We start from the raw sequence: 21,201 nt of genomic DNA, 5'->3' as shown, positions 1-21,201 counted from the left end.
CCGGATGAAGAGAAAACTATGTGATATTTTCAGCCAAGTAGACGTGATGACATCTGACTGAATCACTGCACATAACTAATTCTATTTAACATTAGTCACTGAAGACAAAACAACTCATGCAGATTGCAGGTGTGCTATTTTTTTTGCCATGTCATATACACAAAGAAGCGCTGCAGACTCAAGGGGGCATAGTCTAAAGAACACCTTGTTGAAGCTTCTTCAATACAAGTACAGGGGTTACATTTGTCTTACTGTGTCAAATAATGTCAGAGAGAGTAATAAATAATAGATGAGGTGGATGATATGTCTTGACCTAAACATTTTTGACAAAATTATTTGAATGTGTTCTTAGATTGTCAGTGTATTATTACTGTCTCTAAATTACCTTGTGCTGTGTGGACTGAGCAATACTGGAAAACATGTGTAATTTATGTGTTTTATTCCAATTTTGACATGATTGTTATGCCAGAAAGCTTTTTGGGTAGACTTTTAAAACTATTTACTGCATGAACTCTTGATTTTGCTCTTGGAATATATCATTTCATTAATTAAGAGATTCAAGTTACATTACTTCATGTCTATCTACTAGATTATGTAAATAGCTCTGTTATTACCAAATCATGTACTATTTTTATTTTTCTAAAGATTTAGATCCCAAAGCCATAATTTAAATGGAAAATTATAGAAGAGAAAAAGCTATTTGGAGCATCCCATTCTTAGCTATGTATTAAATAAAGCTGTCCTGCTCTTAGTATCTTTTTCAATTTATTTTTCTTGGCTTTGGTCATAGTTCAGTAACATTCAGGAGAAAGTTATATGATAACTAATGTGACATAGAAAACCCATTACTCACACTGCCAAATTTATCAGAAAAGAAAAAAAAAAACCTTTCCTTAGAAATACATTATAAATTCAAATAAACAAATATAGCTTAGGTTATTTTTGACAGGCATATAATTTTTAGCTCCTGATCATTAGCTTTAGTAATCATTAGCTTAATGAAAAATAAAATATTTATAATATTGGAAATATAAGCCACAAATCAAATAGTTGCAAAACTGTAAGTTCTTCTGAATCTACTGACTCCTCCTGCCAAAAAATAGTTCCAAATATCCATAGCATTAATATAGACCTTAATGATTTTTAAAAAAACATTTTATTTATTTACTTGACAGAGAAAAAGAGAGCATAAGCAGGGGGAGCAGAAGAGGGAGAATGAGAAGCAGGCTCTCTCTCAGCTAACAAGGAGCCTGACATGGGGCTAGATCCTAGTGCCCTGGGATCATGACCTGAGCTGAATGAAGGCAGACCCTTAACCAACAGAGCTACCCACGTGCCCTCTTAATGATTTTTATATGAACAATGGATTCCATATTCAATATTAGGTGATGTGGGAATTTAGGATTTCCATTGCAAACACCTGTGTGAACTTTAAAAGTTTCCAAAGTAATATTTGCAGGATTCCATTTTCCTTAGCCAAAATGTTTACTGATACTGACCGTCCTGGTAATGTTAACTATGCATTTGAATGCTAAAAAAAAAAAAAAAAAAAAAAAAAAAACTCTTCTTTTTTTAGACAAGTTTTAGGTTTACTTCAAAATTGAGAGGAAAGAACAGAGATTTCTCATAATCTCCTTGTCCATACACATGCATAGTCTCCCTCATTATCAATTTCACTCACCAGAATGATACCTTCATGTCATAATTACCCAAAGTCCATCGTTTACCATAGGGTTCACTCTTGGTGTTTTACTATCTATGGACTTGGATAAATGTACAATGACATATATCCATCATTATAATATCATACAGAGTATTTTTGTTGCCCTAAAACTCCTCTGTTCTCTGCCAATGCATCTCTCCCAACCTCCCTCCCAACCCTAGCAATCTCTGATCTTTTTACTGTCTCCATAGCTTTACCTTTTACAGAGTATCATATAGCTGGAATCCTGCAGTATTGCCGCCTTGTCAGATTGCCGTCTTTCACTTAGTAACATTCATTTAAGGTTCCTCATGTCTTTCCATATCTTGATAACTAATTTCTTTTTAGCACTAAATATTCCATTGTCTGGAAGTACCACAGCTTATATAGCCACTCATCTATTGAAGGATATTTTGGTTGCTTCCAAACTTCGACAATTATCGATAAAGCTGCTATAAACATCTGTGTTTTTGTGTGGATATTAGTTTTTTGACTCCTTTGGCTAAATATCAATGAGCACATTTGCTGGATTGTATGGTAAAAGTATGTTTAGTTTTATAAGAAATCATCAAACTATCTTCTAAAATAGCTGCACAATTTTTGCATATCTACCAGCAATGAATGAGGGTTCCTATTGCTCCACAACCTCATTAGCATTTGGTGTTATCAGTGTTTCTGACTTTGGCCATCCTAGTAAGTGTGTGGTAGTATCTCATTATTGTTTAATTCAAATTTCCCTGGTAGCATGTAATGGTGGAAAACCTTTCCATATGCTATTTGCCATCAGCCTATCTTCTTTGGTGAGATGTCTGTTAGGGTCTTTGACCGATTTTTAAAATCTACTTGTTTGTTTTCTTGTTGGTGAGTTTTAAGAGTTCTTTATTTTGAATAACAGTCCTTTATCAGATGGATTTTTTTTAGATTTTATTTATTTATTCATGAAAGAAGGCAGAAAGAGGCAGAGACACAGGCAGAGGGAGAAGCAGGCTCTATGCAGAGAGCCTGATATGGGACTCAATCCCGGGACTCTAGGATCACGCCCTGAGTCAAAGGCAGGAGCTAAACCGCTGAGCCACCCAGAGATCTCTTATCAGATGGATCTTTTGCAAGTATTTCTCCCAGTCTGCAGCTTATCTTATCATTCTCTTGTGACAGTGTCTTTTATAGGACAGATGTTTTTAATTTTAATGAAGTCCAGTTTGTCAATTATTTATTCCATGGACTGTGCCTTTGATGTTGTATCTAAAAAGATACACCATATGCAAGGTTATCTGGATTTTCTCTTGTTAGCTTCTAGGAGTTTATAGTTTTGCATTTTAAGTTTAGGTCTATGATCTAGTTTGAATCAGTTTTTGTGAAAGGTGTAAGGTCTGTTTTGTCATTGTTTTGCATGTGGATGTCCAGTTGTTTCAGCACCATTTGTTGATGGAACTATCTTTACTCAATTGTATTACCTTTGCTCCTTTGTCAAAGGTCAGTTGATATATTTATGTGGGTCTATTTCTGGGCTCTTTATTCTGTTACATTGACCTATCATTTCACCAGTACCACACTATCTTGATTACTACAACTTCATAGTACATCTTTTTTTTTTAAGATTATTTATTTATTTATTCATAGAGACACAGAGAGATAATGAGAGGCAGAGACACAGGCAGAGGTAGAAGCAGGCTCCATGCAGAGAGCCTGATATGGGACTCGATCCAGGGTCTCCAGGGCTGCAGGCGGCACTAAACCGCTGCGCCACCGGGGCTGCCCCATAGTACATCTTGACATCAGATAGTGTCAGTCCTCCAGCTTTGTTCTTCTCTTCAACATTGGGTTGGCTAGTCTTTGGTCTTTTGCTTCTCTCTATAAACTTTATAATCAGTTTGTCAATAGCCACAAGATAACTTGCTGGGAATTGGATTGGGATTGCATTGAAATATAGATCAGCTTGGGAAGAATTGACACGTTGGCTATATTGAATCTTCCTACCAATGAACATGGAATATATCTCTATTTATGTAGCTCTTTTTTGATTACCTTCATCAGAGTTTTGTAGTTTTTCTTATATAGATTTTGCTAGATTTGTACCTAAGTATTTCATTTGCAGGGAGGGGGTCTAATGTAAATGGTATTGTGTTTTAAATTTCATATTCCACTTGTTCACTATTGGTATGTAAGAAAGCATTGACTTTTTTATATTGTACTGCAACTTAGCTATAATTGATTATTGGTTCCAGAGAGGCTTTTTCCCCAATTATTTTGGATTTTATACCTAGATGATCATGTCATCTGTGAAGACAGTTTTATATCTTCCCTCCCAATCTGTATACATTTTATCTCTTTTTCTTGCCTTATTGCATTACCAAAGACTTACGATGTTGAAAAGGAATGGTGAGAGAGAGCATCCCTGCCTTGTATCTGACCTTAGTGGGAAAGCTTTGAGTTTCTTCTTACCATTAAGTATGATGTTGGCTTTAGTTTTTTTTTTTTTTTTTTTTTGTGGTTAGTCTTTATCAAGTTAAGAAAGTTCTCCATATTCTTAGTTTATTAGTGTTTTTATCATAAGTAGGACTTGGATTTTGTCAAATGATTTTTATGCATCTATTGATATGATCACATGATTTTACTTTTTTAAATCGGTTGATGTGGTTTATGTTAATTTATTTTTTGGATGTTTTGAGCCAACACTGTATTCCTATGACAAATCCTAGTCATAACATATAATTTCTTTCACACATTTTTGGATTTGGTTTGCTCATATTTTTGTTGAGGATTTTTGCATTTATGTTCATGAGAGGTATTGATCTGTCATTTTCTTTTTTTCGTAATGTATTTTCTGGTTTTAGTATTAGGGTAATGCTGACTTCATAGAATGAGTTAGAAAGAATTCCCTTTGCTTCTATCCTCTGAAAAATATTATAGAGAATAGGTGTAGCTCTTAAATGTTTGGTAGAATTTACCAGTGAACCCACTGGGCTTCTGTTTTGGAATGTGATGAATTATTGATTCAATTCCTTAAATAAACATAGGCCTATATATTATAGGCCTATATCGGATAATCTGTTTCTTCTTGTGTGAGTTTTGGCAGCTGTATCATTCAAGGAATTAGTCCATTTCATCTAGGGTATCAGATTTGTGGGCATAGAGTTGTTCATAGTATTATTATCCTTTTAATTTCCATGAGATCTATAATGATTATCCTTTCATTTTTGATATCAGAAATTTGTGTCTTGTCCTTTTTGTCTTAGTTAATCTAGCTAGATGTTCAGTGAATTTACTGATTTCCTTAAAGAAATCAGTAAATTTCTTTTGGTTTCATCTATTTCCTCTACTGATTTCCTGCTTTCAATTTCATTGATTACTGCTCTAATTCTTATTATTTATTTTCTTCTACTTACTTTAGAAATAGTTTACTCTTTTTTTTCTAGTTTCCTAATGTGGAAATTTAGATGATTAGTTTTAGGTCTTTCTTCTTTTCTAATATATGCATTCAGTGTCACAAATTTTCATCTAAGCACTGCTTTTACTGCATTCCACAAATTTAGATAAATTATGCTTTCATTTTCACTCAGTTCAAAATATTTTAAAATTTCTTTAGATCTTTGACCTATTTATTTAGAAGTATGTAATTTAATCTCTTCCTATTTGGAGATTTTTTCCAGTTATTTTTTGTTATTGATTTCTAGTTTGATTCCACTGTGGTCTGAGAGCAGATATTTTATTATTTCTATTCTTTTTAAAAAGATTTTATTATTTGAGAGAGAGAGTACACACATGTACATGACAGAGAGAGTGCACAGAGGGAAGGGGAGAAGCAGACTCCCTGCTGAGCAGAGAGCTTGACTCAGGCTTGATTGCAGGACCCTGAGATCTTAACCTGAGCTGAAGGCAGACGCTTAACAGACTGAGTCACTCAGATGCCCCAATTTCTATTCTTTTAAATTTGTTAAAGTATGTTTTATGGCTCAGAATATTTTAGTGAATGTTGTGAAAAATATGTGTATTCTACTGTTGTTGGATGAAGTAATGCATAGGTGTGAGTTGTATCTAGTTGATTGATGATGTTGTTGAATTCATCTGGGTCCTTACTGAATTTGTCTGATGAATCTGTCCATTTCTGATAAAGTGATGTTGAAGTCTGTGACTATGATAGTGGAGTTATCTATTTCTCCTTGGCAGTTCTATCAGTTTTTGCCTTACATAGTTTGATGCTCTGTTGTTAGATGCATCCACATTAAGGATTGTTGCATCTTTTTCGAGGCCCCTTTATTACTACACAATGTCCTTCTTTCTCTGATAACTTTCCTAATACTGAAGTCTGCTGAGTTATGAAATTAATATAGCTACTGCTGTTCTTTTACTGTCAGCATGGTATATTTCTCTATCCATTTACTTTACATCTGTATGTGTCTTTATATTTAAAGTGGTTTCATATAGATATATAATTTGTTTTTTGATCCACTCTGATAATCTCTTTGATTTCTGCATTTACATTGACATTCATAGTGATAATTGATATAGTTGGATTCATACCTCCCCTATTTGTTAATATTTTCTGTTTGTTGCTCTTGTTTTTGGTTCCTAATTTTTTGTCTCTCATTCTTTTTCTGCCTTTTGTGGTTTTAATCAAGCATTTTATATGATTTCATTTTCTCTTCTTGGAGAATGTCATACTTCTTTTTAATTTTTTTTTAGTGTTTGCTCTTGAGTTTGTAATATACATTACAACAAATCCAAGTCTACTTTCAAATAACACTATACTATTTCACTCATAGTATAAATACCTTATAATAACAAAATGATCTTCTTTCCTCCCATACCTTGTGTCATTGCTATCATTCATTTTAAATATAAAAGTATTAATAAATATTTGCATATACATAAATTACATGTATATTTGAATACTTTGTTGCTAATATACTTAATCTAACAGGTAACAGTTTGTTCAAAATACAATTATTCCTTGATGCTTTTCCTTACTTCATGTAGGTTTAAGTTTCTGACATAATATTTTTTTCTCTAGAGAACTTCTTTAACATTTCCTGTAAGGCAGGTCTACTGGCAACAAATACCCTCAATTTGTTTGAGAAAGTCTTTTCTTCTCCTTCACTTCTAGGATAATTTCACAGGGTACAGAATTCTAGGTTGGTGAGTTTTGTTTTGTTTTGTCTCTCAACACTTTAAATATCTCACATCACTTTCTTCTTGCTTGCATGGTTTCTGAGGATAAATCAGATGTAATTCTTATCTGGAGATAAATCTCACAATATTGTGGGGACCTCTCTGCCTGGGTTTCCCTAAAGTTTGTCACACAGAGTTGTCCATACCAAGACTTCAGAAATGTATCAATTGCAGTTAGGTTTTCCTGTCCTGACCTGTTTCCTATGGTGGTTTGTGAGTCTCTGCTCCAGTCTTGTGACTCCCTGTATTTGCTCACCTGTCTCCCTAATTTCATAAACAGTGGTTTTCCCTGTGTCCTTACCTCTCTTAGGGATCCAAATGGAGTTATTGATCTTTCAGCTTGTCAGCTTTTCACTTGTTAGGACTCTGTTCACCAGTGTAGAACCCCCCTTTTTAAAGAAAGATTATTTTTGAGAGAGAGAGAGAGGAAGAAAGGGAAGGGGTAGAGGGAGAGGGAGAGACAGAGAATCCCAAGCAGACTCTGCACTGACTGTGGAGCCCCACCCAGGGCTCAATCCTACAACCTCAAGATCATGACATGAGCTGAGACCAAGAGTCAGATACTTAACCGACTGAGCTACCCAGGCACCCCGGAACTCTTTTTAACTATAAGATTTCTCTCTTTAGTTAAATTCATCTTATGCTTTGTAATCTCTTAAAAGGATTGATTAAATATACAAATAATTATTTATTCATAGTAAAATTGAGGCTTACCTTGGAATCATTTCTTGCAGGGTATTTTATGTAACTAAAAAAATAGGGCAATGAATTTCAACTCTGTCCCTGATGACCTGTGTGATAAGATCTTAAGCGAGTTACTAAGCCTCAGTTTCCCCATCTGTAAATTAAGGATAATAATATATACTTTAAGCCATTTATTATTCTGTAAATGAATTAATGTATACAAATTGCCAAATAGGACACAGCATAGTGGCTTAGTATGTTATTAGTATTGCTATTTCATATCTGCAGTGCTTTGGAAAATAGCATGATTAATCAATTGACTGGAAGAACATGGCCTAACAGATAACATATAGATCATTTATATTAGCCATGACAGTGTCCATGATGGCTGCTTTGACAATGGAAATCACCACTGTTAATATATGGCTTAAAAGTAGATATCAATTTCTTCACATTGGGCAACTAAAATTTGCCCATAGATTGCACATGAAGTAAGTAATATTTTTATATATTAATATAGGCTTTTTTCCTCCCACTTCTTCCTGCACTAGTTACCTTTTCCTGATCATTTAGGAAATAGAACCTAGAAGGCTGGAGTCAAGACAGACACTACTCAGAATTAAGAAGTCATTTATCAGCTTTGAGCTTCACATTATGCTTTTTAAAGTCTGTAATAGAAACAATTGTTGAAATCATAGCTTTCCTTTGCAGAAAAGGGGCATTTTGAGAGAAGAATTTGTTGAGCCCCAACGCACTGAGAGACTTGAAAGATGTATCTTATACTGGGAATCAGGGTAAAAAAGAATGCATGGGTAGAATTGCAAGTGCCAGAGGTAAAATTTGGCCTGCATATAGAAAGAAAAGAATTAAATATGGCCAGAAGAGGCCTTGTGATTCAGTAAGGAGATTGACCACATTTCCTAGAGAAAAAAACTGCAGGTATAGCATAAACAAAAGGTAATGCTAAAGATCAAGAAGATGGATTACACTTCTGCAGAGGCCAATGAGAATGGCACTTGCACCAGGGCACTTCCCCCATGACAAAACAATATTAAGTGTGTTCCCCTAATCCTTGCCCCAGGAGTTCAATTTACTGCCAGGAAGAAAATAAGGAGAATTCTGAATTGAATGATAACCTCCCCCCCCCCCAAAAAAAAAACTGAGTTCTAAGGCCAAATAGGATGTGACAAAGGCCACTAAGCAGAAGAACTCATATTCTAAGCTAGGTTCAGTTATATGGAGATTTTTAGAATTAATTCATTTTCTAACTTTAGAGTTTGTGACCACGTTGAGATACTATATCCACTTAACTACATGATCAGGCTTGAGGATACCTCAAGTTTTAGTTCTTGGTTAATCTGAAAGCTCCATCATCTGAAATGATTTTCAAGATTAGAAGGAGCAAGGAAAATAAAAATGTTCTTGTTCAAATCTTTCATTTGTCACAAAATTTAAAATAGGTACATGTATTATTGTCATGGGTATTTCAGAAAACTGCACTGAAATTTACTTTCTCAAATAGAGCATATTATCTTAAGCAGATTAAACCTATTTTCATTATATCTTAAATAACTTTTACGAATATAACTCAAGGTGTTAGCTATCACATACAAATGTTTTGAAAACTGTTATAAACTTATCGAGAGTTTAGAAAAGTAGAATTTTTCTTTTATAAACTATAAAATTATGAAGCATAGTTATAAGAACAGCCTTTTAAGTATGCAAAGTAAATTGAAGTATTTTTATATGATCAGCCTTTAAAACTTTCAGTCTTGTCTTCAGCTGAGCATAGTGGGAACTCTCTATGCAGGTTTAACCATTTTTATTTGTAAGTGTATTTCTGAGTCATGCACCACAGCTGATTGTGTTACAGCAAAGCCATTTGAAGTGTTAGCCATAATGAGCCATGCTAATTCATAATAGGATTGTTAATGTTAGACATAACAAGATTATTAATATCAGGTTTTATATCAGCTATCCTCTTAGGCACGAAGAAAGGTGAGGAGAAAATGGACTTGAGATACCTTTTTGATGTTGCTTTGAAAGCATTAAATCCTAAAAGTAAATATTTACAAACCATTATCTTCAATAATATTTTTTCTGTTCCTAAAATTTGATTCAGTGGAGCCACAAGAAGGAGCACTTTTATCTTCATATGAAGAAGCTAAATTTTGAAATGTTGCCATGGACATAGTATATGATTTTCAGTGAGAAAAAAATACACGATTGTCTATACTAGTTAACACTTTTTTTAAGAGCTGGTATTTGCCTTACATGATGTTATAACTTCAATTTTGTCACAGAATAGTATGAAAGAATTTAAGGACGAAAAGTGTTATGCCTTGCAACACTCTAAAATTGTATTATCTAATAACAAAGAAAAAAGGATTGTTACTTTCTGGATAAAAGAAAACATTTAAATACCTGAAGCATTGAACATACAACAACATTATTATAAATGTCAATACTTATGGACCACTGTGAAGGCAGTGGTGAAAAAGCAAGTTTTAATAAAAAGTTTGAAACAATCATTTAAAATACCTTAACAATTTAAATCTTGTAACTTTATATACTTCTTTTCTTCTACATTTTTCCTTCACATGATAGTGAAGGCAATATGTTTATAAACAGGCATTCATCAGTACAAAATATCTTACATACTCAAATATTTATAGGGTCTTCCACTATTTTTCTATAAGTATTTCTTTTTTTTTTTTCTATAAGTATTTCTATCGTCTACCTACTGCTATCAGTTGTAGGCTTGGAAGGCACTTTAGCAAACACATTAACAGATTCAAAAAAAGAGAGTCTGTTATTAAGACAGACCTCTGGTAGTGGATGCTGGTTAAGAATCAAAAGAATTTTCTCAACCTTTTGTCCTATCTTTTTTTTTTTTTTTAAATAGTCTGTGTTCTACATTGCCCTTTGGCCATGTTAATCTTTCATTCCAATGCGTTTCCTTAGTTCAGCTGCAGTTTTTTCTAGTTGGTGAATGTTCCATTGCCATTGTCTTCTATTTGACTGAAGCTTGTTCACCTGACAATGCAAACGCTTAAGAATTGCACTGTATCTCTTATGTTGCACCTATTAAAAGAAGAGTACACATCAACAGGGCTTGAGTAGGTTAAGTAGTAAATAGCCATAAAGGATTTTTAACTACTCTAAAGAAGAAAACACTTGATTAGAAATTACTCATTGTAAATAATAATAGTAATAAAAATAAATGGTAATAAGAACTATTCAACACTTAATACAGGTTAGTAACCATACTGAGAGCTTTTTAGGTATAATTAAATTCTCGTAACACCATATGATGTGGATGGATATTATCTCCATTTTTGTACAAAATAAAACCCCTGAAGATAAAAGAGTTTAAGTAATTAAACCAAGGTTTCACAGCTAACAAGTGATGGTGTTTGAGATCTGAATCCAAGCAAAGCATCTGTGGTGGAGTGCCTCCTAGTTATCAAAGCAGTTACCAGTTAAGAGAAATGGCCTCATTCCCTATAACGTTCATTCACTGAAACATAGACCCATCCATCTCAAAGATCCAGAAGATTATATAGTCATGACAATAGGTAGAGCAGTATATTTATGTTAAGCCAGACGATACTACACTGAAGGCAATGAAGCACGGTAGAAAGAGCAAGGGTTTTGGTGTTAGGTCACAAGAAAGTAAAAGTGACATTAGTGTTGGCTATACAAAAAATACCCAATCATCCTTTTAAAAATAGCTTTATTGAGATATAATTCACATACTATAAAATCCTTCCTTTAAAGTGGACAATTCAATGGGTTCCAGTATATTTACAGAGTTGTCACAATAAATTTTTAGAACATTTTCATTACCTCAGAAATAAGCCTACTACCCATTAGCAGTGACTTTCCATTCCCACACTTCAACTCTTGGCACTAGGCAATTACTGATTTTTCTCTTTATATAGAAATTTGTTTATTCTGGATATTTCTTATAAGTGGAATCATACAATACATTTTGTGACTGGCTTCTTCAACTTAGCATAATCTTTTTTCAGTATAATTTTTATTGCATTCTTAAGGTATCACAAATAAGTCTGAAAAATCATCTGGCATCTTGCTGTTTCTGTTGCTGGACATCTTAGATCTTATTCATCAGCCTGCTGAACTGTTCCTTTTTCAGAAACAAAGGTACCATGCAAAAATTTTCTGATATCCTTGTTTTTAACAGTTATCATTTGCTAAATCAAAGCAGCTGAGTTCGAAACAAGTTCAATGTCATTTCCTTCAAGAATTAACTATTTTGGGGCTTGAGATACAGAACAAGCAACACCTGGCCTCATCCGAACCCTGCGAATATATTTTTCACCTAAGAAATTTCGGATTTCAACACGAGAACCATTCTGAATAACAATGTTGATGGGAAAGTGAGCATACAACGACCTCATCTTGTAATGGAAGCCCAGTGTAATGCCCTTGATCATGTTCTGTACGTGACTACAGATCGTGTAAACGGTAGCCAGTTGTTTTCTATTTCCCCACTATTTGTCAATTCGGAGCCTCTTCTTCTTTACAAGAAGACAGAGTTCTACATTGATGTGATTGAAGTCCCTTTGCAGGGTTCCTCTGGGGCCCTTCATGATCACAGTGTGTCCCTTCAGGGTGATGTCAACATTTTCTGGAATGTCAACAGTCTGATTGCTGAGAATGGTTTTCATTCTCGCAATAGATGTGGCAAAGAAAGCATAACCTTTATAAGGGCCTTCCATGTTGTAACAAGTATTCGAATCTCATTCCTTTTTCTTGCCAAATAATATTCCACTCTAGGGTCTATACCTAAGGAGGGATCATATGGTAACTCTATGTTCAACCATTCGAGGAATTGTCAGACTGTTTTCCATAGTGACTGCACCATTTTTACAGTCCCATGATTGCTGTGTAAGGGTTCAAATCTCTTCACATCTCTCTGCTTTTCCCTCAGCAAAGGTTATTACCTTTCTAAGTTCCTCCCTTAGCTCACAGCTTCTTTGCCTTTATTATGCCATGGGTTCTTTATTATGCCATGGGTAGTATGGTGAAGGCTGTGGACACTTTAGAATAATGTTTTTAATGCATAAAATAAAACATACACAATTACAAAGTAAATCAATTATATTGAAACACAATTATGCAGCAGTAGCAGTAGCAGCAGCAGCAGCAGCAAAAGCAGGGGAAAAGGGACCAAGACACTCTAAGTATTTCAAAGTATTCCTACAAAAACAAAGTGAAAACTTGTCAACTAAAAATTCACATAAATTCCCATAGATCTTATGTCTTCTTAAGTCTCCAGTTTTTGTTAATTCTGTAAATTCAGGTAATTCACTGAAACTGGTGAACTAGGCCTGCTGATACGTTGGCAAAATAGTGACTTGAAATGGATTAGAAATAAATTAGTATAAGCTAATACTAGATATGAAACTATATTCAAAAGATGTTTAAAATATTGAATATATTTCCATATAAAATGTATATCCACTATATACATTTATATAATATATATATTCATTGGTATATCCAATAGAATATATTCATAGGGAGAGTATAGTCTCAAAATATGTCCATACTCCTATTCGTAGAATATATACATAGAAATAAAATAAATAACTAAAACAGATTTTTGGTTAATCAGTAAATTTGGTCAGTTGCATAGTAGTATGTTTCTAAAATTATTCTTCAGTAGTTAGACTATGAAATTAATGCACAGTGGATCAGAGTGGAGATGTTCAAAGTCCGGTTAGGGAGGCTCCAGATCATCAGTCATAGCTAGATGTCACAGAAGAGAGTAATACATCTCAAGAAAAAATATATCATTAAAAGAGGTTTTGTGAAGAATGCAGTCCATACATAGGAAGGTGAAGGAGTCATGTGCTGGCAGGGACTATTTACCTGACATGTATAACTCTGATATAGAGATTGGCTCCTTGAGCACCCAGGGCCAGAGACCAAGAACATTCAAACTCAGATGACCGGCTTGATTTCCATGCTCACTAATTAAACTTGTGATTATTTGGCTTCCAATGTAGTTTCCTTACAGGCAGAAGAAGCCCTAATGACTGACATGGTTATGTGGCTTCCCTGAAAGTTTTATTATAAATTAATAAGCTGGTATTTGAATTTTATACATCAGTTTCTTGTAAATTCTACTGGCATTTCTCCATGTCTACCTAACTCTGGGATACTAACAAGATTAAGTTTCTAAGTTCACAAGGCTAAGTGCAGTTTTGGCCAAGAAGTGACTTTATTTTTTTCACATGCCAATATTTCATTTACCTTATTTTATTTTAATTCCAGTTAGTTAACATATAGTGTTATGTTAGTTTCATGCGTACAATATACTGATTCAACAATTCTATACATCACTAGTGCTCATCACCACAGGTGCATTCCTTAATCCCCATCACCTATTTCACCCATCTCCCCATGTACCTCCCCCGTGGTAACTAACTGAAATTTAAATAAAAACTTGAAACAAAACAAACCCAAACACACACAAAAAACAAATAAAGCAGACACACACACACACAACAAATGAGTAAAGGAAAAAGAGAGAGAGAGAGAGACAAGAAGTGACTTTTATAAAAGCAAAGGTTGCAATATGAGCCTTCTTGAAAGCCAGCCATTTGTTCAGCTTCTACTGGTAACATTCAGACATTATGTGTCTTAATATTCAAACCTGAATATCTATAGGCACGAAAGATGTAAATGGTTCTTTAGAGAACAAAGCTTTTTGCCTCTAGGAAGTGGATGGGCTACTACTCTCTTCATTAGTTCCTGTTGCTGGCTAACCAATAATAAGAGTAATAGTGAAGGAGTGGTACCCACAAAACACAGTGGCAAAAAGAAAGCAAGGCCCTATGTAAGCCAAATCTGACCTCATTCCCTACTTTTTTTCTTTGTTCCCTCCCTCCATTCTAACTACACTGTTCCATTCTCTGAGCCCAGTTATGTTCTCCTCTTAAGTTCTTTGCACTTGCTTTTTCTTTTTCTGGAAAGCTCTTCCTCAGATCTGCATGCCTTGCTCCCTCATTTCTTTTAGGATTTTGCTGAAAAAGAGCTCAGTAAAGCTTTTGATGGCTGCAAGATCTAATATTTCACCTTCTCTCTCCCTGCAATACATATATTACATTATTCCCTTCTCTGCTCCATTTTTTTGTCCTTAATCCTATCCTTAGCTAACATGCTGTATGTTTTACATACCTTATGTCTGTCTCTCTAACTAGAATGCAAGTTCAGGAAGACATATATTATTAGAAGGAGTTTTGTGAAAAATGTAGCACACAGATAGGAAAGTGAAGGAGCTATATGCTATTTTATTCACCACTCCATTGTCAGAACCTAAAAGAGTAACTAGCACATAGTAGGAGCTCAATAAATGCATTGAATAAGTTACTGAATAAATACATGAATAAAATGACAGCTTTTGGAAATCAAATGACTGCTACTGAATGTAGTTTCCTTACAGGCAGAAGAAGCCCCGTTATATAAAATGTATTGCTAAATTCTGTATTGTTCAGAATGTAACAAAGACTTAGAAAATTTCATTGTTTTGCCATGGAGAATATGCTGCACTTAAAAGACTTGGAGCTCACTGGTTTGAACATGTTGTGTAACTTCTCTTTGCTTTAGTTGTTTAATCTAAAAAGAATGGATAAATATATTTACAGAAATATAAATACATAGATTTTTAAGGCTGGTTAAAAGACTTTGACAAATATATACAGCCATGTTCTGTGTGTCAGTAGTTTATTCTTTTTATCACTGAATAGTATTCAATTATATGGATATTCAATTTGTTTATCCATTCCACTTTTGAGGGACATTTGTAGTGTTTCTCTTTGGGGGCTATTATGAATAAAGCTTCTATGAATATTCATATGCAAGTTTTGTCTTAAAGACATACATTTTCTTTTTTCTTAAGTAAACACCTAGGGATGGAATTGCTGAGACATAGAATAGGTATATGCTAACTTTCTAATAAACTGACGGATCATTTTCTAAAGCAGTTATACCATTTTATAATCTCACCAAAAGAGCAAAGGATTTCCAGTTGCTCCACACCCTTGATAACATTTGGTATTATTCATTGTAGTTTTAACCTTTCTATTGTATGAAATGATATCCTATTGTGATTTTAATTTTCGTTTCCTTGGTGGTTAAAGATGCTGAGCATCTTTTCATGTACTTACTGGCCATCCTATGTCTTCTGTAAAGTTTCTATTTACATCTTTTACCCATTTTTAAAATGTATTACAAGAGTTCTTTATATAGGCCCTTGATATAAGTCTTGTCTCAGCTCTATTGTATTGCAAATATTTTTACTTCTATGATTTTGTCTTTTCATTTTGTTTTGTTTTGTTTTTTTAGGCAGGTAGGTGGGGGGCATAAGTAGAATCCTAAGCAGGCTCCGCATTGGGCATGGGGCTCACAACTCTAAGATCATGCATGACCTGAGCCAAAATCAAGAATTGGATGCCTGATTGAGCCACCCAGGCACCTCTGTCTTTTCATTTTTTGATAGTGTTTTTTAGAATGAGGTTTCAAAGTTAAGATTCAATGTATTATTTTTTTCCATTGAATTCTAAGAAATCTTTGCTTAACCCAAATCTTAATGAAGATATTCTCCTATTTTTTTTTAAGAAGCTTTACAGTTTTAGCTTTTATGTTTAGATTTCTATTTCAAATGCAGTGTTACATGTTGTGAAGTAGGCATAGGGGTTCATCATTTCCAGACAGATATCCAGTTGTTCCAGCATCATTTATGGTAAGGCTTTTGTTTCTTCATAGAATTATCTTAACATCTTTGTCAAATTGATCAAGTGTGATTGATTTTTGAACTGTATTTGGTTCCATTGGGCCATTTATTTATTCCTTCTTAATAATTGTAGATTCATAATAAATTTTAATATCTGAGCAAATATTATAACTTTATTCTTCTTTTTCAAGTTTGTTTTGGCTAACTAAATCCTTTGCATATGCATATAAATTTTAGAAAAGCTTGTCAATTTCTACAAAAAATACCTACTGAGATTTTTTTATAAAATGGTATGTAACCTATAGATCATTTTTTGGAAAAGTTGATTGAGTTTTATAGATAAGTTACTGAGTTTTATAGATCATGAACATAATGTATCATTCCATCTGTTTAGTGGTCTTTTATTTATTAATATTATTATTGTAGACGTTTTATAGATTTTTCATAAAATTTTTTAGCAAATATTTTGGTTTTTTTAGCATCAATGAAGAGTTTTCTTATTTATTTATTGACTTATTTGTTTGTTTTATTGGAGTTCAATTTGCCAACATATAGCATATCACCCAGTGCTCCTTCCGTCAAGGTCCCCCCTCAGTGCTTGTCACCCAGTCACCCCCAACCCCCCACCCACCTCCCTTTCCACTACCCCTTGTTCATTTCCCAGAGTTAGGAGTCTCTCATATCTTTTACTCATCTCACCTTCCAGTTGTTTGTTGCTACTACATGAAATCTATATAGAAATACAAATGATTTTTTATCTTAACCTCTTATCCTGTGACCTTACTAATTTGACTTATTAGTCTTTTTGTAGATTCCTTAGGATTTTCTACATAAGCAATCATGCTGTCTGTAAACATAATTTTATGTCTTTCAATCATTATACCCTATTTTCTCTGGTCTTATAGCAATAATTAGGACCTCTAATATAATGTTACATAGAAGAGGTAGGGTAATATACCTTTGCCTTGTTTCCAATCTTCAGGGGAAAACCATTCAACGTTTTACAGTAAATATGTTGATAGCTGTAAGTTGTGTTATAGATGCCCTTAATCAGGTTGAGAAAATTTCCTTCTATTCTTAATTTGCTGAGAGTTGTTATTATGAATGGATGTTGAATTTTGTCTAAATGCTATTCCTGCAACTATTAAATAGTTGATTATTTCTTTTTAACTCGTTTGATTTTGTAAATGTACTGAATTACATTATTTACTTTTGAACGGTAAAAATCAAAACTTTCTCTCTATACACACACACACACACACACACATATTTGAACTCAATTTGAAAATATTTCATGAGGGACTTTTGCATCTATGCTCATAAAGGACATTGGTCTCTAATTTCTTTTCTGGTAATGTCACTTTTGTTTGTTTTTTTTATATCAGGGTTATTCTGGCCTCCTCAAATGAGTTGGGAAGAGTTCCCTCTTCCATTGTCTGAGTTTGTATAGACTGAGTGTTAATTCTTCTTTGAATATTTGATAGAATTCACCAGTAATGACATGTCAGTCTGAAGTTTTTCTTATGGGGAAGGTTTTACTGATAAATTCAATTTCTTATTTCTTTTTTTAAAGATTTTATTTATTTATTCATAAGAGAGACACAGAGAGAGGCAGAGACACAGGCAGAGGGGAGAAGCAGGCTTTCTGCGGGGAGCCTGATGTCCCAGGACTCCAGGATCACGCCCTGAGCCAAAGGCAGATGCTCAACCACTGAGCCACCCAGGTGCCCTAATAAATTCAATTTCATTGATTCTTACTTCAACTATTTACAAAGCTTAACTTGAAATGGATCATAGGCCTAAACATATAATTTCTTCTGTTGGTTATATATGTGTTTTTCTAAAAATTTGTCCATTTCATTTAAGTTGTCAAATTTATTGACATATAATTGTTCATAATAGGTTTTTATCACCTTTATTAGTCTACAGGACCTGAAGTAGTGTCTCTACTGTTTTCTTTCTTTTCTTGATCCATATTGCTATGGTTTATCAATTGTATTAGTCATTTCAGTTTTAGTTTTTTTAACTTTCTCTCCTGTTGTTTTCTGTTTTCTAATGATTTCTGCTATTTATTATTTCATTTTTTCCAGTTGATTTTGGCTGAATTTATTTTTATATTCCTAGTGTCTTACAGTAGAAACCTAAATAATTACTTTTAAAGCTTATTTTCTTTTCTAATATAGGCATTTAAATATGTAAAGTTTCCTCTAAACACTGCTTTAATTACAACTCACAATTTTTCAAATGTGTTTTCATTATCATTGAATTTCAAATATTTTCCAACTCTTGTGATTTCTTGACTCATGGGTTATTTAGAATTATAATGCTCAATTTTGAAATATTTAGTATTTTGTAGCCATTTTATGGCTATTGATTTCTAATTGAATTCTTCTGTTTTTAAGAGTATCAAATTCTTTGAAAGGGGGAGGAGCAAGATGGCGGAAGAGTAGGGTCTCCAAATCACCTGTCTCCACCAAATTACCTAGAAAACCTTCCAATCATCCTGAAAATCTATGAATTCGGCCTGAGATTTAAAGAGAGACCAGCTGGAATGCAACAGTGAGAAGAGTTCGCGCTTCTATCAAGGTAGGAAGACGGGGAAAAAGAAGTAAAGAAACAAAGGCCTCCAAGGGGGAGGGGCCCCGTGAGGAGCCGGGCTGAGGCCGGGGCAAGTGTCCCCAGGACAGGAGAGCCCCGTCCCGGAGGAGCAGGAGCTGCACCGACCTTCCCGGGCGGAAAGGGGCTCCCGGGGAGGTGGAGCAGGACCCAGGAGGAAGGGGATGCCCGCGGGCTCCCTGGAACAGTAACAGAGCAACTGCGCGCCCAGGAGAGTGCGCCGAGCTCCCTAAGGGCTGCAGCGCGCACAGCGGGACCCGGAGCAGCTCGGAGGAGCTCGGGCGGCGGCTCCACAGAGGGGGCTGCGGGACGGGAGTAGCTCGGAGGGGCTCGGGCAGAGGAAGAGGCTCCGTGCAGAGGGGCCTGCGCGGTTCCAGGAGCAGCTCAGGGGGCTCGGGCGGCAGCTCCGCGGAGGGGGCTGCGCGGCCCGGGAGCGCGAATCCAACAGCGCAGGACCCGGAGCACAGGGCGCCGGGACACAGCCCAGGATCCCGCCTCCCCCGGGACAGGCAGAGGCCGGGAGGGCCCAGGACAGCGAGGACGCTCCTGCCCCAGCTGAGCAGATCAGCGGACCGGCCCGGAGCCTCCAGGCCCTGCAGACGGAGTTCCTGCCGGAGCTGAATCCAGGTTTCCAGAGCTGCCCCGCCACTGGGGCTGTTCCTCCTGCGGCCTCACGGGGTAAACAACCCCCACTGAGCCCTGCACCAGGCAGGGGCACAGCAGCTCCCCCAAGTGCTAACACCTGAAAATCAGCACAACAGGCCCCTCCCCCAGAAGACCAGCTAGACGGACAACCTCCAGGAGAAGCCAAGGGACTTAAAGTATACAGAATCAGAAGATACTCCCCGGTGGTTCTTTTTTTGTTTTGTTTTGTTTTGTTCTGTTTTGTTTTGCTTTTTGATTTGTTTCCTTCCCCCACCTTTTTTTTTCTCCTTTCTTTTTCTTTCTCTTTTTCTTCTCTTTTTTTTTTCGTTTTTTTTTCTTCCCTTTTTTTTCTCTTTCTCTTTTCTTTCCTTCTTTCTTTCCTCTCTTTTTCTCTTATTCCCAATACAACTTGCTTTTGGCCACTCTGCGCTGAGCAAAATGACTAGAAGGAAAACCTCACCTCAAAAGAAAGAATCAGAAACAGTCCTCTCTCCCACAGAGTTACAAAATCTGGATTACAATTCAATGTCAGAAAGCCAATTCAGAAGCACTATTATACAGCTACTGGTGGCTCTAGAAAAAAGTATAAAGGACTCAAGAGACTTCATGACTGCAGAATTTAGAGCTAATCAGGCAGAAATTAAAAATCAATTGAATGAGATGCAATCCAAACTAGAAGTCCTAACGACGAGGGTTAACGAGGTGGAAGAACGAGTGAGTGACATAGAAGACAAGTTGATAGCAAAGAGGGAAACTGAGGAAAAAAGAGACAAACAATTAAAAGACCATGAGGATAGATTAAGGGAAATAAACGACAGCCTGAGAAAGAAAAACCTACATTTAATTGGGGTTCCCGAGGGCGCCGAAAGGGACAGAGGGCCAGAATATGTATTTGAACAAATTCTAGCTGAAAACTTTCCTAACCTGGGAAGGGAAACAGGCATTCAGATCCAGGAAATAGAGAGATCCCCCCCCTAAAATCAATAAAAACCGTTCAACACCTCGACATTTAATAGTGAAGCTTGCAAATTCCAAAGATAAAGAGAAGATCCTTAAAGCAGCAAGAGACAAGAAATCCCTGACTTTTATGGGGAGGAGTATTAGGGTAACAGCAGACCTCTCCACAGAGACCTGGCAGGCCAGAAAGGGCTGGCAGGATATATTCAGGGTCCTAAATGAAAAGAACATGCAACCAAGAATACTTTATCCAGCAAGGCTCTCATTCAAAATGGAAGGAGAGATAAAGAGCTTCCAAGACAGGCAGCAACTAAAAGAATATGTGACCTCCAAACCAGCTCTGCAAGAAATTTTAAGGGGGACTCTTAAAATTCCCCTTTAAGAAGAAGTTCAGTGGAACAGTCCACAAAAACAAGGACTGAATACATATCATGATGACACTAAACTCATATCTCTCAATAGTAACTCTGAATGTGAACGGGCTTAATGACCCCATCAAAAGGCGCAGGGTTTCAGACTGGATAAAAAAGCAGGACCCATCTATTTGCTGTCTACAAGAGACTCATTTTAGACAGAAGGACACCTACAGCCTGAAAATAAAAGGTTGGAGAACCATTTACCATTCGAAAGGTCCTCAAAAGGAAGCAGGGGTAGCCATCCT

The 21,201-nt window shown here is 35.6% G+C and overlaps 1 protein-coding gene and 1 pseudogene across 12 annotated transcripts in view; both read right to left on the bottom strand.

The window, feature by feature from the left end:
* Window positions 1-10,189: 10,189 nt before the first annotated feature.
* CCDC122 (coiled-coil domain containing 122) overlaps window positions 10,190-21,201 on the bottom strand; it is a 43,432-nt gene continuing 32,420 nt past the window's right edge. For 9 of the 12 annotated variants that reach the window (XM_038569609.1, XM_038569607.1, XM_038569606.1 and 6 more), the window contains one exon: window positions 10,190-10,639. In XM_038569609.1, coding sequence (XP_038425537.1) covers window positions 10,490-10,639 — 150 coding nt within the window. In that variant the 3' untranslated portion in view covers window positions 10,190-10,489. Of the gene's footprint in view, window positions 10,640-11,580; window positions 12,782-21,201 lie in introns of those variants that run through there. The other 3 variants (XM_038569612.1, XM_038569608.1, XM_038569611.1) reach the window with 2 other exon arrangements.
* LOC102151158 lies at window positions 11,581-12,326 on the bottom strand (annotated as a pseudogene).

This window comes from Canis lupus, chromosome 22, assembly GCF_011100685.1.
Source record: "Canis lupus familiaris isolate Mischka breed German Shepherd chromosome 22, alternate assembly UU_Cfam_GSD_1.0, whole genome shotgun sequence".
In the NCBI taxonomy this organism is placed as follows: Eukaryota; Metazoa; Chordata; class Mammalia; order Carnivora; family Canidae; genus Canis; species Canis lupus.
Note: the sequence above shows the minus strand (reverse complement) of the source record. Positions and strands in the feature narration are given on the sequence as shown.